This window comes from Cyprinus carpio, unplaced genomic scaffold (assembly GCF_018340385.1).
Source record: "Cyprinus carpio isolate SPL01 unplaced genomic scaffold, ASM1834038v1 S000006643, whole genome shotgun sequence".
Classification (NCBI taxonomy): Eukaryota; Metazoa; Chordata; class Actinopteri; order Cypriniformes; family Cyprinidae; genus Cyprinus; species Cyprinus carpio.
Window position 1 is genome coordinate 1,252,193 of NW_024879270.1, and position 19,143 is coordinate 1,271,335.

Below are 19,143 nucleotides of genomic sequence, written 5' to 3' on the forward strand. Positions count from 1 at the left end.
GCTAAAATAACTATATAGAAAACCTACATAAAAAAATATATATAAACATATTTAAAAAAAGAAAAGAAATCTAGTTAAAAAAAAAAAAAACATTAAATCTACTAAAATGTTAACTTAAATTAAAACAATAAAAACAGAAAAATAAATAAAGAAAATAAAAATAAGCTTGAATCCAAAATATTAACAGAAATTACAATAGTATCTCATTAATACTAAAATAACCCAGACCTCTCTAAACTCTCAGTATCGTGAGTCGTCACCTACACAACAGCTCACGACGGAATCACGTTATTCTATCGATTTAAATTATAACAGTGAAGGTTTACAAACACTGCAGTCTTACACTGTCACTTTGTGCTCAAATAATAACATTCAACAATTCACACAGTACACAAATACTCATACAATGTTAAAACTAACCATGAAACAGTGTACCGCTGCTGTTTAACCGTATTGTTTATTATACACTCACTGACAAAACCGATCCAAGTTCAAAACAACCATTCAAATAGTATGTCTCTCAGGTCCAGATCAGATTCGTGGGGCGTTATTAAACTCACAAGAGAATTACTGTTTATCATCTTCATATTATAATGAAATATATATGTACTCCGAGCTATATACGATCCACTCCGGTCAGTCGGGTCTCTGCCGTCCTAACCAGAGGCCGTGTGACCCGTTGAGTCAATTTATGGGTGTGACCATCCACCCACCCCAGGAACTAGCAGCGCCAAGGGCAGACGCGGATCGTACCAACGAGAGCGTCGTCATCGGCAGGCCGCGCGGGTGAGGAATATAATCATCACATCTGCGCTCATGTTTCCATCTGCTGGAGGTTTCCCGCGATAAACCAAGCGCGGTGTTCTTTTGTGTCTCAGCTCGACGGAAGGTCGTTTTTCTGGGAAGCAGGCTCCGGCCAGCCGAAGGAACCGTTGTCTGAGAATCATCACCCTATTGGCTGCAATTCAAATCCCTCTATCCTGTCACTCCCTGTGAAGCTCCGCCCCCGTCGCAATCATCTTCTTTCACCTTCTTCCAAGGGGTCAGTGCTGTTTAGTTTACAACGTTTTCTTCAAAATCATTAGTGGATCCGACTGAGAGAAGTAAAGACATTTTGATACAAAATTGGATTTAAAATTATGCAGGTAACATTTGTAACCACTCTCTGTTATAGATGTAACATAATGAGGTCATGTGACCTGTTTGTTTGTTTATCGCTGTGTACTGCTGCATGTAGTATATACTGAGCGGTATGCAGTACACTAGTATTCATAACTTGATGAGATACTGTATGAGCAGAAGTATGTATTTCATTGCAGTTTCTCTCTCATAGGAAGCCTTTGACTACATTGGACAGCTCAAAATGAGTGGGTGTATGACATGGAAAAAAAAGTGATTTTGTTATTGACTTGAAAAATGTTGCACTTCCATTCTGGAAATTGGGCAGGGGAATGTTTTATTTATATCCTTTTTATTGTGATATTTATTTTGTTGTTATTATGGGTAGTTATTAATATTACACTTATCAGTATTAGTATTATTATTATATCGTTTATTTGATTGTTTGATTTGTATTAGTTATTACTGTTTGTATATACTACTTTATAAGTAATAGTATTACTACTGGCTGTTGTTTTGTCAATTTATTTATAGTTCTATTTATTATTATTATATTTTATTTTTATTGTCTGATTATTGTTGATACTATAAAATACAAGTATATTCATTATTTATTATTTGTAACTAATGTTTGTTTAGAATATTATTATGGATATTATGTATTTAAAATATGAATTATTACTATATATTCTATTATTAGTCATTTTATTATGGTTATTATTATTTATTGTTATTGTATATATATATATTTTTTTTTTTTTTTATTATTACCATAGGTTGAAAAAAAGTGCTGTGCAGAAGGTTAAGACGTATAAAAAATAAATAAACAAAAATAGAAAATTATTTTTCATATTATTATTATTAATATCTCATAAAAAGCATTGAATGTCAAAAAACTGATTTGATTTGACTGGGCATTTGGATTATCATTATTATGAGTTTTCCAGGAAACAAAATAGAAGAACCGTATTGAAGAGAGATTTTGAGCGATGATAGACAAAAGCAGTGTTGAGCCTAAGCATTTTTAGCCACTTCACAATCATTTGTTTCCTTCCTGCAGAAGTTGCATGTAAAAGGGGTTTTGGCATGTTTCAGATGTCTGCTGTCTGTCTGGTTGTAGTTCATTCAGAGACTGCATGTCTGTGACAAGGATTCCTGTGTGTTTATAGGATCGGCCTGCACAGAGTGGGCCGGGCCTCTGGATGTCACTCTGACCCCCGTAATCCCCGCCAAGCAACGACAGGTGGAAATGATGCGGTGAGTGAGGAGGAGAGGAAAACTCTCTCTTCTCTCTCATGCGTTATCTCTCTCTCGACACTCTTCAATCTCATGATGACATCTCTTACTCAGTACTCTCTTCTCATCAGTCAATCTCTCCTCTCAAATGCTGTTATCTCTCTACTACTCTTTCAAATCAAATATTCTACTTCACGCCTCTCTCCTGAGTATTGTCCCTCAGTCATGACTTTATCCTCTCACTGGCGCGTGACCTCTCGCATGGTGCTATCTAATGCTGCTCTCTCCTCTCATGAATTATCAATCTCTCTCTCAATTTATTCTGCTCAATTCTCTCAATACCTCTAAATCGTTATCTAAAATATCAAACCATCATCTAAAAAATCAAAAACTCTCTCTGTCATAGTCTTCTACATTCATGCGACTTCTCTCTCTCTCTGGCTGACTCTCGTAGTCTGCTGGCAGGCTATCCTCTCTACAATACTCTCTCTCTAGCTGTCCTCTCTCATTCGAGATTGGTATCTCTCTCTCTCTCTCTCTCTAATGATCTAATATCTCTCTCTCTGGTATCCATAAAATGTTATCTCTCTCTGTTGGAATCTCTCTCTCTCATAGTCTTCTCTACTCTGCTCTCTCTCTCTCTCCCTCTCTCTCCTCTCTCTCTCTCTCCTCCTTCGCGTTATCTCTCTCTCTCTCTCCTCTCTCTCTCTATCTCTCTCTCTCTCTCTCCTCCTCTCATGTGTTTACATCTCTCTCGCGCACTCTCTCTCTCTCTCACTCTCTTCTCCTCTCTCTCTCTCTCTCATCTCATGTGTTATCTCTCTCGCCCACGATCATCTCTCTCTTCCTCTCTCTCATCTCAGCGCTCTCTCCTCTCATGTGTTATCTCTCTCGCCCTCTCTCTCTCTCTCTCTCTCTCTCTCCTCTCATGTGTTATCTCTCTCTCCTGTATCCCTCTCTCTCAATCTCTCCTCCCTATCATAGCTCAGTGCGTTCCCTCTCTCTCTCGCCCTCTCTCTCCTCTCTCTCTCTCTCTCTCTCTCTCTCAGTGCGTCGTATCTCTCTCCAATCCTCTCGCTCCTCCTCTCTCCGTCTCTCTCTTCTCTCCTCCCATCCTATCATCTCTTCTCTCTCTTCTCTCAGCTCTCTCTCCTCTCTCTCCCAAGCCCCTCTCTCATGTGTCTCCTCTCTCTCTCTCTCTCTCGCCTCTCTATCTCTCGCCAGTCTCTCTCTCTTCCTCTCAGACAGTCTCCTTCTCTCTCTCTCTCTCTCTCTCTCTCTCTCTCTCTCAGGTGTCGGAGATGATGAACAGAATGGAGTCTGCTGCTGCTGGTCTGAGTGTCTCGGTGGGTCACCCGTCGTTCTCTCAGCCGCTGCCGCCCTCGTCTCTCCAGCGCTTCCTGCGAGCCGGACCCATCCCCGGCCTCGTGCTGGCAGACCATCAGAAATCCTTCAGCAACAGGTCTCAGTCCACAATCCATCTGCCATTTAGTTTCTTAACATTTCAAGGTTAATGGTAACTGATCACGACTGAGTCTTGATTCTCTGCATGATCTTCAGGAACTTTAATAATGATAATCATGACTTAATCTGACCGAGATCCCTCGCTTCATTTTCTGACGTTATTTTGAGGTGTTAAAATACTTTTACATCTAGCTATTTCTGCTGTGTTTTGTTTATTATTGTTTAATTATTATACATGCACTGGAAACATTTTCACCTAATTCAACTTAAACCTTAAGTTCAGTAGCTGCCTTACATTTTTAAATATAATCAAATTGCAGTTTATTAAAATAATTTCAACTTAAGTTAAATTAAACTGACTTAAGAAAAATGTAGCTGAATCTTGTATAACTTAAAAAAAAATGTATTGGTTAAATTAATTTGATGAGTTTCAGTCATGGAGAAACATATGATGGCATGATGTATTGATACATAGAATATTAGTAACCAGCATGTCATTTTTTGTAGGATTTTAAAGCATATTTTATTGTAAAAACTTGCTTTAAATGATATTACACAACTGTTTTTTTTTCCTGGGAAACCTTTGGATTTTTAATCAGATATCAAGCTAAAATAGCTCATATAATTGCTCTAATTTCTATACTCTTGTATGTAAAATATTATTGAATTATTATTTATTGAAGTATTTTTGCTATTGTAGCTATTTTAATATATTTTAATTTTATTTAATGTGCTATGAAAATAGCATCTCATGCTGATATAGTACTGAATTAAATTTAATTCAACTTGAATAAATGAATAAACAGAATATTTTTATTTCTGAAAGCTCACTTGAAGGAATATTTCAAATGAACTACAGAACACAAAAAGGTGATTAAATTAAATTAAATTAAATTAAATTAAATTAAATAATATTATATTAAAATAAAATAAAATAAAATAAAATAAAATTCACTGAATTAATTAATAAATAAATAAAAATGAAAAAAAAACATGGAATATTTTAATCATTAATAATTTAATAATATTTAAATTTATTTGTCACGTTGCAAAACCATTTAAAATAAACTACTAAGGACAAAATAGTGATTTTTCCATATACACTGGCACATTTTCATATATCAACAACCTATTTAAAATCTTATATATGGAACTCAAGTGCTGTTGAAGCCAGCGTCTAGCTCTTCCTCAGAAGTCTCATTGTGTAAAGCCTCTCTGTTCAGAGAAGCTCTTGTCGTGTGTGTCTGAAGCCACATGTTGTGTGTGTTTTGTCATCCGCGGCGGACACAGATACTACGAGAGCATGTACGATGACGCAGAGAACCTGAACGTCACGTATCCGCCCGGCCTGACTCCAGACGAGCAGCTGGTGTACGAGACGGACGCGGCCAAGGTGTGTGACTCCTGCGGATGTGTTTGCTGGGATTGAGTCGGTGTCAGTGCTTCTGAACTCACCTCAGCTCTTCTCTCTGTGTTCTTCTGACCGCTCTCACTCAGTCTCTGGCAGAAGTGGCCACACTCGTCGCTCGCTCGCTTTACTTACAGGCAGGAGGAGAGAACAACAGCCTGAGCAACATCACCGCTGACCCCAAGACCGTGAGTCACATGACCAACACACACACACGGTCACATGATTAACACACACACACACACACACACACACACACGGTCACATGTCCAACACACACACACACTCTCACACACAGCGTGTCACGGTCACATGATTAACCGCGCGACAACACACACACACACACACACACGGTCACATGATGAACACACACACGCACACACACACACACACACACACACGGTCACATGATGAACACACACACACGCACACACACGCACGCGGTCACATGATCAACACGCACGCACACACACACACACACACACACACACACACGCACACACACACACACACACACGGTCACATGATTAACACACACGCGCACACACACACACAAAAAACACAAAAACACAAACACACACAAACAACACAAAAAAACACACAAAAACACAACGCAACATAATTTACACACACACACACACACACACACACGCACGCGGTCACATGATCAACACGCACGCACACACACACGCACACACACACACGGTCACATGATTAACACGCACGCACACACACACACACACACACACACACGGTCACATGATTAACACGCACGCACACACACACACACACACACACACACACGGTCACATGATTAACACACACGCGCACACACACACACACACACGGTCACATGATCAACACGCACACGCACGCACGCACACGCACACACACACGCACACACACACACATACGCACGCACGCACACACACGCGCATACACACACACACACACACGGTCACATGATGAACACACACACACACACACACACACGGTCACATGATTAACACACACACACACGGTCACATGATTAACACACGCACACACACACACCGTTCACTGTTCACACACATGATGAACACACACGCACACACAACACACACACACACGGTCACATGATTAATATATACATACGCGCTACAAATATGTACACGCACGCCCGTCACAAAAACAATAGAATTTTTACGCACGACACACACAACACACCACACACACCCACATGATGATATGAACACACTCGCCACACTCACGCACGCGGTCACATGAATCAACAGCTGGTTTCGGTCGCACACCTCACGCACTCACAAACACATACGCACCTGACGCATCTGTGTTCACACACCGCGCATGCACACACACGCACGCGGTCACATGATCAACACGCACGCCACACCACACACACAGCCCATCATCACACACTTTGGTTCACATGATGAACACCATGCAACCCGCACACACACACACACACGGTCACATGGCCGATGAAACACGTAGTCACACACAGATCACACACACACACACGGTCACATGAGCACGCACACACCTCCTGCACTGCACACACCTCACACACCGGTCTCGGTCCCATCGCATCCAACACACGCACACGTCACGGCTTCGTTATGAACACGCACACGGGACCGCACCACCTCACACACCACCACACACATGACGAGCTCAGCACCGATTAACACACACAGCACCTCGGTCACTCTGATTAACACGACACACACACACACACCTGGTCCACATGATGAACAAACCACTTACACACACACACACACACACGGTCACCGGTTTGGTCCAACACACAGGTTTTCACACACCTCTCACACACACACACCTACACACACACACACACACATTGTGACGGTCTAATGATCTAATATTGATATATTTTGTTTCATGTGTGTTAATCTATTTATAAATTTAAATATTATTTATGCATATTTTTAAATTCATTATCTATATGCCTATACACACACACTTTAAATAAATGTAATAATAAACAAACCTTGTGTTTTAGATATGATGTAAACAAACCTTGTGTTTTAGATATGATGTTTTGAACAAACCTTCTTTTTGTTTTATAGATATGGGTTTTCTAGTTCAGAAGAGTCTCTCTCAGGTCGCTCATTCCCCCTAAAGTCTCTCAAGAAAAGAGATAAACAGCATCCTGAGTGAGATCTGTGTTCATACTCCGTTCTCACACATATAAGTTTTAAAAAGCATCCTGAAATATGAGATCTGTGTTTATTACTTTACTCCGTTTTCACACATTAATAATTTTTGATATTTGATATATGATGTTAAAGTTAAAGGAATAAGTTGGTTCATCCAAACATGAAAGCAAATCATCATTCCTGTTGTTCCAAACCTATGAATGCTCTGTTGTTTGTTTCCTCCATGCAACATGCTCTGTGTCATATCTTTTCATGGAGCATCCTGTCTAAAAAGAGCCTGTAAAAAATGCTAGTCCATGCTCAGTCGTGTCACCCAGAATGCTCAGACGCGTGAATCTGTCGGTGTTTTCCCATAATGCTCTGCTCTCGTTTTGTTGACTGGAATCTGAATGCTCTGTCTCCTGTTGTGTCTGCAGTTCCCAGTCCTCCTCAGTGCTCTACATCGTGTCTCCAGTCCTCGCATCCACGGCCCGGTCCACAGCGTCACGCGCTTCGTTCAGTACATCCTGGCCAATCTGACGGGAACCGTCACCAACCTCACGGAGAGCCTGTGTTGCCAGAACCCCTCGTGTGTCGGTGTCTCAGCAAAAAATGCTCTGAGAACAAAGATGTGAGCCCAGACCTCTGCTCTCGTGCTCTGACAAACTGAAGACACTTCTCAGAAACCTGATAACCCCCACATGATTGCTCTCGTCAAAAAACTGTCTTTCCCAGACACCACTTCTTGATGTGAGGACAGTGTTTTTGCCAGCTGGCCCCATGGGTGTGTCTGTGTTTCAAATGCTCTGTCTCAGGCTAGTGGTTTTTTCACGCTTCCCCACGTGGGTCAATAATTAAGGCATATCCTACATGTGTCTGACCAAACAATCCCGTGCAATGTCAGTGTTTCCCAGACCAGCTCTATGCTCTAATATTTTAAATTTAAGGTGGTGGATTGATTTTTATTTTATTTATTTCATTTTATAATCCTAATAGATTTTCCCGAATGTCGGGTTTCCCAATTAATGTTTAAATTAATTATTTATTCTGTATTTATTTTTAAATTCTCTGCTCTCATGCTATGGTTTGTTTCCCATATGCTCTATATACAGTGTCTGTGTTTCCCAAATGCCTTGGCTGTACATATAGAATGAGGTGCTCCTGACAAATGAAAAATGATTTTTCAAAGAATGCTTTTTTTGTATGTGTTTCCCAAATGCTCTATTTTATTGTATAGAATTTTTGGTTGTGTCTATGCAGAATGCTTTATTTTTTTATTTTTTTGTTCCCAGAATGTTTTTACTTTATTTTTGCAAATCGTAATTGTTTTTTTTTCCCATGTGTGTACATGCATTTGTCTGTTAAAATTGTCTGTGCTCTGTGTCTGTGTATTTCCCAGAATCGTATATATATATATATATATATTTTCCCAGAATATCTGGCTATTATATATCTATGTCCGTGTGGTGGACAAAATGCTGAAAAAGTGCTTCTTTGTCTGTTTTTCCCAAATACAGTTTGTTCTGGTTGTGTTCCCAGAAAATGCTATGCTTTGCTATTTATTTTTTATTGTCTTGTTTTTATATTAATTCCCAATTATTTTGCTCTGGTTTGGGTTTTGCATAATCGCTCCTGTCTACTCGGTGTCTGGTTTTCCCAGAATGCTCTGCTCTCATGCTCTGTGTTTTTAAAAATACTGTTATTTCGCCTGTTTCCCAGAATGCTCTGCTCTCATTCTCTGTTTCCCAGAATCCCATAATCCCTGTTATTTCGCCTGTTTCCCAGAATGCTCTGCTCTCATGCTCTGTGTCTGTGTTTCCCAGAATGCTCTGCTCTCATGCTCTGTGTCTGTGTTTCCCAGAATGCCCTGCTCTCATGCACTGTGTCTGTGTTTCCCAGAATGCTCTGCTCTCATGCACTGTGTCTGTGTTTCCCAGAATGCTCTGCTCTCATGCTCTGTGTCTGTGTTTCCCAGAATGCTCTGCTCTCGTGCTCTGTGTCTGTGTTTCCCAGAATGCTCTGCTCTGATGCTCCTTTTCCTCGTTTCCCAGAATGCCCTGCTCTCGTGCTCTGTGTCTGTGTTTCCCAGAATGCCCTGCTCTGATGCTCTGTGTCTGCTCTCTCTCAGTTGTTCTCGTATTTCTGGGTGTCGGGTCCGGCGTCGGTCAACAGCACCAGAGAGCCGTTCTGCGTCCGAGCGTCCGTGCGTCTCTCCAAAGCCGTCTCTCCTGCCTTCGAGCTTCTGGAGTACGGCTCTCGAAATTATTCCACATGGACCGAGTCCCGCTGGAAGAGCATCCGAGCGCGCATCTTTCTGGTGGCCAGCAGAGAACTGGAGGTAATGCAGCACCGCTGGAGTTAATCACAGCTAAAAACATTCCTTGAAATAAAACAAACTTGAACTGAAATAAAAGATCAGCTGGTTGCCAAAGCAACATTTTTCATTCCCATTTAGTTAAGCTTGGTTTACTAAAATAACTAAAACTGAAATTAAATTAAATTAAATTAATAAAAATTATATAGACGTATTTTAAAATAATACTAATAACAATGAGAACAAAAACACAACAAAATTGCTAAAAATAAACTTTAATTCAAACGAAAACAGAAAATATAAAAATCTAATTCAAATTATTAATAATAGTATTTTAATTATAGAAAAACTGTCACAGATTTATTTTGATCACTAATCATTTAGTTCTACATCTATAACTGCCTGAAATCTATTAAATACATGTCTGTCATATTTCTCATCATAATTAAAAGACAAAATAAATGATGTACTACATTATGATATTTTAAAAAGCATAAGATTTTTGCAGATTTTAATAAAAATACATCCATAGTATGATAATGCAAATGTTTTGAATTACAGTATAGAGAATCTGGATTTACATGCGTTTCATTTCATGTTACTTTCAGGGAATTGCATAATGCACAAAACTCTTAGTGTACCCACAAAAGGTGTTGTTTTCTTTATGAACATATATTTTCTTATTTTTCCCCCTTTGATTTTGAGGTGAAACGCGATCCGAGTATCCAGTGTATTACAGTATGACATGCAAGAATTTCGCCTTACAGTATTAAAAACTCAGGATTAAATGTTTAATTGTCATGTAAATTGTCTTAATGCACAAAATTCATAATGCACCTAAAATATGCATTATTTTTCTGATGCAAAATATATTTTTTGAATTTTTAAAGTGAAATGCGATCTGATTGTCTAATAAAACATATATGAAGAATTATCAGTACAGTAAATCTAGAAATACATTATATACACTTGTAATGTTTTGCATTACATTATTGAGGATTTAGGATTGAACATCTTTAACTTTCATCATGTAAATAATGTCATAATGTACAAAATCATAATTAACCTTAAAAATATGCATTATTTATGCAAAATATATTTTCCTATTTTTGGCCTTTTTTTAAGTATTCTCAGTACAGTAAATCTAGAAATACATTATATACACTTTATTTTCTTTTTCCTTGACATGCAAATGTTTTGCATTACATTACTGAGGATTTAGGGCGAAATGTCTTTTATTGTCATCATGTAAATAATGTCATAATGTACAAAATCATAATTAACCTTAAAAATATACATTATTTTCTTTATGCAAAATATATTTTCCTATTTTTGGCCTTTTTTTTTTTAAAGTGAAATGCGACCAAAACAAATATAATAAAAATAACCAAAACATTAAAACTAAAAAAAAAATAAATAAAAAAAAAAATTATATTGAAGATTATCTTTATGCAGTTTTTTTCAAACTTTGATTCTGAGGTGAAGTGTGACCTGGGTCTGTTTTGATTTAGTGACTGATTGATTTCTATTTCCTCTGTGTGTTTGTGTCTGGTAGATGTTAACACTAGGGGTGGGCGTGGCCGTGCTGCTGCTGTCTCTGCTGGTGACCTACTTCATCAGCTCGAAGGCGGAGCTTCTGTTTAGCTCCGCCCGTGACACGCCCACAACAGCCTACTGAACAAAACCAGAGTCCAGAATCTCCAGCCGCTCTTTTCCCTCCAGCACACAAACACACTTCAGTTCACGAGTAATTTATTTAAAGATGACCGGACTCTTGTGGTTTTAGCTGGGCTGGACTCTCCTGGAAAGTTGTTCATATTTTTTATCATCTTTTTATATAATTCCAGATGTGTTTTTCTGATCATGACATGGACGGGCACAAAACTAAACTGATTTTAAGTGTTTAAAGATGAGAATAAGTGTGTGATTGAGTGTTAATGTGTGTGTGTGAGAATGTGCAATAGCTTATTAGGTTTAGTTGAACTTCATCTCGATGTGAATCTTTTTATTTGGGAATGTAGCACTGTCTGTTCAGTCGTAGCTGAGCAGGACGAGTCGATTCGCTGACGAAACTCCAGACACAGACTGACCTCAATGAATCGCTCATCATGTTTCCACTGAAGACGTGGAGCTTTAAACAAGAAAATTAACTCTTCGTTTGTTTATTAACTCCAGTTGAATGAAAGCTGTTTGATTAATGATGTCATTATTTTCCTCTGAGAAACTGATGCCTTGTGAACCTGAATAAACATGACTTTCTTTTCCAGTTTCTTTTTGCTTTGTCTGCTTAAAGTATGAAGTTGTTGTTATTATTATTATTGAAATTAAACATTATGCTAACAAACTTAAAATCCAATCAAAAAGATTCTGAAAACAAAAACGGCATTCAGGTAAAGCGGTCTAATAGAAACAAATATTTACATATTTCACTTATTAATATTTTACTATATTTTATTTTAAAATGGTAATATTTTAGTAATTTTTAAAATATAAAATAAAATCATTTTTAAAATATTTTAATTTTTTTAAAATATGAATAATTCAACATTTAGGGTTAATTCAGGTTAATTTCTTAATTTGTAATAACGTGTCAATTTAACAATTCACTTCATATTATAGAAAGTTATTTCATATATATATATATATATATATATATACATGTATATATAAACATAAACATAAATATGTTTTTAATATGTGCGTTTAAATATTTATAATTTTAAATATTTATATATATATGAATATATATATGAATATGGCTATTACTTCTTATTGCTGAATAAATATTTGTAATTTTTTTAGAATATGACCAGGACATTTCTGGATAGTGTTGTGTAATTCTTATTGCTGAATAAATATTTTAAATTTTTTTAGAATATGGCCAGGACATTTCTGGATAGTGTTGTGTAATTCACTTATACATGCATAAGTTATTAATTTTTTTCTTCTGTTGACTTGAGTTTCATCTTGTCTTCAGAGAAGCTAATAAATAATTAATGTAGTTATAGCCAATGTGAATGAACATTAACAGTATGACTTCATCTTCTTCCTGTCTTTATTTTGATTTAGACACATCCAGCGTTTAATATCCTCACTGCAGCTTGGATTTGAAGCTGGTGGCCTAATCTTCTGATATCTGTCATGTAATGTGGACTTTGTATGTGTGTCATTCCCAAACGTGTATTCATTTTGATTTCATGTCGTCTAGCATGAGGTGTAATGCATGAACTTCGCCAGCAGAGGGCAGTGTGTCTCTGCCTTAAACCTCGATTACACACAACACAGCACTACTCCTCATTAGCTTTCCTGCTGTTTTCACTACAGTGATGTGAATAATCATACAGATTTATTGTGGTTAATTGTGGGTAACTGTTGGTGTTAATTTGCTAAGTGTGACTTTTCACCAGACAGCAAAACATGAGCAGAACATCAGTGACCTGAAGATGGACTTGAACACACTAGCAACCCCATTTCAACACCCTGACAACCATCCACAACCTAGCAACCTTGTAGCAAAACCCTGACAACGACCCACATCCTAACAACTTAATAGCAACCACCCAGAATGCCCTAGCAACTTCATAGCAACTCCTTGACAATAAGCCACATCCTAGCAACCTCATAACTACACCTAGAATACGTTAGCAACCTCACACCAACACCTTGACAACTACCCATGTTCTAGCAACCTCATAGTAATGATCAGTAAACCCTAGCAACTCCCAGATAACCACCTAGAGCACTCTAGCAACTTCATAGCAACCACCCTGGTAACCCCATAGCAACTCCCTGACAACCACCAAGAACACTCTAGCAACTTCATAGCAACTCAACCACCAAGATCTCAGCAACCTCGTAGCAACACACAGAAAACCCTAGAAACCCAATAGCAACTCCCTGGCAACCACCCTAAACACCATAGCAACCCCATAGCAGCTCCCTGACATCCACCCACATCCTAGTAACTTCATAGCAACTACTAGAACACCCTGGCAACCTCATAGCAACTCCCTAACAACCACCACATCCTTGCAACCTCATAGCAGCCATCCAGAACACCGTAACCCACAACCCAACAAAACCACAGCACACACACACAAAACACTGTCAACTTCATAGCAACTCCTTGCCAATAAGCAACATCATCGCAACACCTAGAATATGTTAGCAACCTCACATCCCTAGCAACCTCATAAGCACGAGCACCTAGACTACGTTAGCAACCTCACCATCAAACACCCCTGACAAACTACCCACATTCTAGCAACCCCCATACATAATGATCAATAAACCATAGGGCAATCCCCTGATAAAAAAAACCCTCCTAGAAAAAAGAGCACTCTAGCAACTTCATAGCAACCACTCTAGTAACCCCATAGCAACTCCCTGACAACCACCCAGAACACTCTAACACCTTCATAGCAACACAACCACCCACATCCTAGCAACCTCATAGCAACACCCAGAACACCCTAGTAACCCCATCACACACCTAACCCCCATAAGCAACTCTCTGACATCCACAAACTACCTAGAAAACACCCTAGCAACCTCATTCAGGCAATCACCTAACAAGCACGCAGACACAACTAGACCTATTGCACACCTTCATATGCAGCCATCCTACCGTGACCAAGCCATCCTGCTGTGCTGTAAGAGCCACGCCCTATAAACAAACAACTCCCGGACATCCACCCACATCCCTATCGCACCTCATAGCCAGCCCTCCAGCACACATGTAAGCAAAACCCCATATACACACCTTTCCGGACAGCACACCACCAAACCTATCCTAGCATACCTCATGTAGCAGCCATCAGAAAGAACAAGCCTGCGTCAACATCAAGAGCAAAGCAACCCTCTTGGCCACATACGCAAACATCATCGCAACAGCCTAAGCACATATAGTGTTAGCAACCCCACACGAAAACAGGCAGATGCAACCCGCTGAACCTACGAATCTACCCCACATTCTAGCAACACTCAATACGCACTATAAGATCAATCAACCTCTAGCAAGAACTCCCTGGATGAACACTGATCGACCAGGATGACTCTAATCAACTTCATAGCAGAACCAGCTAACCACTCTAGTAACCCCATAGCAACTCCCTGACAACCACCCAGAAGACTCCAGCAATTTCATAGCAACACAACCACCCACATCCTAGCAACCTCATAGCAACACCCAGAACACCCTAGTAACCCCCATAGAACTCCTGCATCCACCCAAAGGCGAGAAAAACTCAATAGCAATGACCACCCTGGAGAATAACTCCACACCCGCGCCTTGAGACACGTAACAACAGCTGTCGATAAGCCAGCTCGGCCTAACAACACCACAAACGCCATCCATATACGTAGCCATCAATCGCCAATTCACCACCCCACCACTATAGCAACCCCCGACGATAACAAAACTCCAGTTGAGAAGGAACAAGAGAACCACAAACATACGCTTGCGAACCTCATGTGTGAAGCAACGCCACCCAGACCACATTTACAGCAAACCACCATAATCCAATTCACTGACAAAACCACCACCGATCCTAGCAACCCTCATCAATCAACACCCAGAACACCCTAGCAACCTCATAGCAACATAACAACTCCCTAACAACCACCAACATCCTTGTAACCTCATAGCAACCACCCAGAACACTATAGCAACCCCATAACAACTCCCTGACAACCACCAACATCCTTGCAACCTCATAGCAACCACCCAGAACACTGTAGCAACCCCATAACAACTCCAGGACATCCACCCACATCCTAGCAACCTCATAGCAGCCATCCAGAACACCCTGTCAACTTCATAGCAACTCCTTGCCAATAAGCAACATCATCGCAACACCTAGAATATGTTAGCAACCTCACATCAACACCCTGACAACTACCCACATTCTAGCAACCTCATAGCAATGATCAATAAACCCTAGCAACTCCCTGATAACCACCTAGAGCACTCTAGCAACTTCATAGCAACCACCCTGGTAACCCCATAGCAACTCCCTGACAACCACCAAGAACACTCTAGCAACTTCATAGCAACTCAACCACCCAGATCTCAGCAACCTCGTAGCAACACACAGAAAACCCTAGTTACCCCATAGCAACTCCCTGGCAACCACCCTAAACACCATAGCAACCCCATAGCAGCTCCCTGACATCCAACATCAACAACCACATAAAAAACACAAAAAACACCAACAACACCAAAGCAACCCCATAACAACCACAAAAAAACCAACAACATCATAGCAACCATCCAGAACACTGTAGCAACCCCATAACAACTCCCTGACAACCACCCACATCCTAGCAACCTCATAGCAGCCACCCAGAACACCCTTGCAACTTCATAGCAACTCCCTGACAATAAGCCACATCCTAGCAACCTCATAGCAACACCTAGAATACGTTAGCAACCTCACATCAACACCCTGACAACTACCCACATTCTAGCAACCTCATAGCAATGATCAATAAAACCTAGCAACTCCCTGATAACCACCTAGAGCACTCTAGCAACTTCATAGCAACCACTCTAGTAACCCCATAGCAACTCCCTGACAACCACCCAGAAGACTCCAGCAATTCCAAAACCCAACAAATCACCCACATCCATCCAAACCCAAACAAACACCCAGAACACCCTAGTAACCCCATAGCAATTCTCTCACATTCACCCACATCCTAGCAACTTCATAGCAACTGCCAGAACACCCTAGCAACCTCATAGCAACTTACACACTCGCACATAAAGCTATTCCTCACAACAAACCACCCCAACCTGTCCCAACTCTGTCCAAAACGTACTCACAAAAACAGTAGAGTATGATATAAAGATATTACAGGAGAGAACCATATTTGACGAAGCCACCAAAACAAACAAATATATATATAACCTACCTATACATACATATACAAAAATACATACACATGTACACATACATATACATGCACATATGCTCTCAAACAAACATGCATACATAATCTCTTACATCCAGGTCATACATCAGGGAAACATTTACATTGGTCACAGGATTGCAAATAAGTTTAAAAGGGCTGACTTAAAGAGTGGAAAGGAAGAGATGGGACCTTAAGGAACAAGGGTAAGCTGTTCCAATCAGATGGGGGTTTTAAATTTAAAAGCACGTCTTCCGATTTCTTTAGATATATTTGGGACAGAAAAAAAGAGATGATCAAGGTGTCTCTGGCCATAAATTGACCTATATAGGACTAAATGTTGCTTCAAATAAAGAGGATAATTAAAAAAGATACATTTATAGACAAACTGATGCCAGTGTAGCTATCGTCTGGCCTTTGGTAATAAGAGATTCAATTGTTGATACATATGACAATGATGGGTTAGAAACGGACATCTCAACACAAATCTACAGAGACTGTTATAGACAACATTTAAGGATTTAAGGTGTGATTCTGTTGTACTCATATAGACAAAGTCTGCATAATCAATAATAGGAAATAAAAGCTGTGTTACAATTCTTAATCTAATCAATTGTGTGAAGCAATTAATTGAACGGTATAATAGTCTTAAATTATAATTTACTTTTTTCACTGTAGAGTCAATATGAGGCCTGAAGGAGAGGCTGGAGTCGAGCCAGAGGCCCAAATATTTAAATTCCTCAACATTCTCCATAAGTGTACCATCTGAGAATTTAATTATTAGACTATTACCTTGGTTATGTCAGGCAGACCTAGTGGAAAATAACATACTATATGACTTACTTTTATTCAGTATAAGTCCATTATCCAAAAAACAGTTTTGAATAGTATTAAAATCAAGTTGCAGTGAGGATTGAATCGAATTAATATCACGTTTTGAAGAGTAAATAACTGTATCATCAGCATACAAGAGAATTTGACTGTCAGAGCACATTTGTGGGAGGTCATTAAAGAAAATAGAAAATAAAAGAGGGCCTAAACAAGAACCTTGTGGAACACCCTTTTCCATTATCATGAACTGAGAGAGCGCACCATCGAAAATTACAGACTGAGGTCTGTAGTGAAGATATGAGTTAAACCATAAAATGGACTGTTATAATGGACTGTTTAATTTTATATAATTAAATAGATCACATAATGGATATGCTAGAACATGAGAGGCAATCTTAATAAACTTTATCTCCAAAACCATCTATACCAACACCACATCCAGATTTAATTTCGGAGATTGCCTGCTGTACCTCAGTAGGAAGAATTGTGGTAAATGAGAAAGAACTGTTTGCTACATTACTATTTACGGAGTTGGAGTAACAGAAATCAGGTGGACGTAAATTACAAACAGAAGAAAAGTGCTGATTAAAGGCGTCAGCCACAGAAGTTGGATCACTTATAATATTATTATTTATTCTTAGTTTTACAAGGGAATTCTTATTAGATTTATTCAACGGGCAATTAAGTTTTTTCCATTTTTCAAAAATGTTTTGTATTTGTAAAATCATTTAATAGTGAATTTTTATAATAGTCAGATTTGGCATTCTTGTTTTAACAGTACATACATTTCTTAATCGCTTATATTCAATCCAATCTGCCAGATCTTTTGTTTTAAATGGTAATTTTTCCCAAGCCTTGTCCCTTTGCTTAAATAGATATATTAAGTCACCAGCAATCCATGGTAGATGTCTACCCTTCACTTTGTCTGATGCCCATGGAGCATGTTTATCTATAACTTTTAATACCTCAGTATAAAAGAAATTCCAGGCATCATCAACATAAGCAATTAATTCCATCCTGTTCCAATTAATACATAACAAATCTTGAATAAATGCATCATTATTCATATTTTTAAATAGTCTTACCTTGATTATTTTAGGTGGTAGACGAGGTAACCTTATTTTCCAGATACAAAAGATAACTAAATGGTAACTAAAGCAATCAGATAAAACACCTGAATCAACAATTCTATCCGGATGCGTGACCAAGATCCACTCTAAGAGAGACCTGGAGTTCCCCTCAACTCTGGTAGGCTCTTGTATTAATTGAGTAAGATTTAGGCTTTCAAACAGATTCCTCTCTTTCAAAGAGGACCTATCAAGCCAATTTCGATTGAAATCTCCCAATACTATAATTTCATCAAAACAATTTAAGGAATTAATATTACTAAGAATATTATTTATTGATTCGGATGGAGAATTAGGGGGTCTGTATATGTTTCCTATGATCAACCGTTTGTTTTGATGAATATCATTTATTATATTCTAACAAAAAGGCATTCAAAATGCATGGGGCTTTCACTAGCAATAATAAGTTCAGAAGATAAACTTGTAGAAACATAAGTAGCAACTCCTCCACCACGACTGCCTCACTTCTCTGACTTGTGCTCTGCTTTCAGTGTTGTCTGTGCATGGGAAGTAAAAATAGAAAAAAAGGACGCTGGTGTGAAATTGCGTGAGTGTGTGTGTGTTTTGGACACT

At 38.9% G+C, this 19,143-nt stretch overlaps 1 protein-coding gene across 1 annotated transcript in view; it reads left to right on the plus strand.

Moving 5' to 3' along the window:
• Positions 1 to 11,966, plus strand: part of LOC109063450 (nicastrin-like) — a 14,252-nt gene extending 2,286 nt beyond the window's left edge. The window contains exons 4-11 of the mRNA XM_042755148.1: positions 719 to 786; positions 2,289 to 2,376; positions 3,615 to 3,817; positions 5,110 to 5,212; positions 5,317 to 5,451; positions 7,824 to 8,000; positions 9,515 to 9,724; positions 11,256 to 11,966. Coding sequence (XP_042611082.1) covers positions 719 to 786; positions 2,289 to 2,376; positions 3,615 to 3,817; positions 5,110 to 5,212; positions 5,317 to 5,451; positions 7,824 to 8,000; positions 9,515 to 9,724; positions 11,256 to 11,378 — 1,107 coding nt within the window. The 3' untranslated portion in view covers positions 11,379 to 11,966. The remainder of the gene's footprint in view (positions 1 to 718; positions 787 to 2,288; positions 2,377 to 3,614; positions 3,818 to 5,109; positions 5,213 to 5,316; positions 5,452 to 7,823; positions 8,001 to 9,514; positions 9,725 to 11,255) is intronic.
• Positions 11,967 to 19,143: the final 7,177 nt, after the last annotated feature.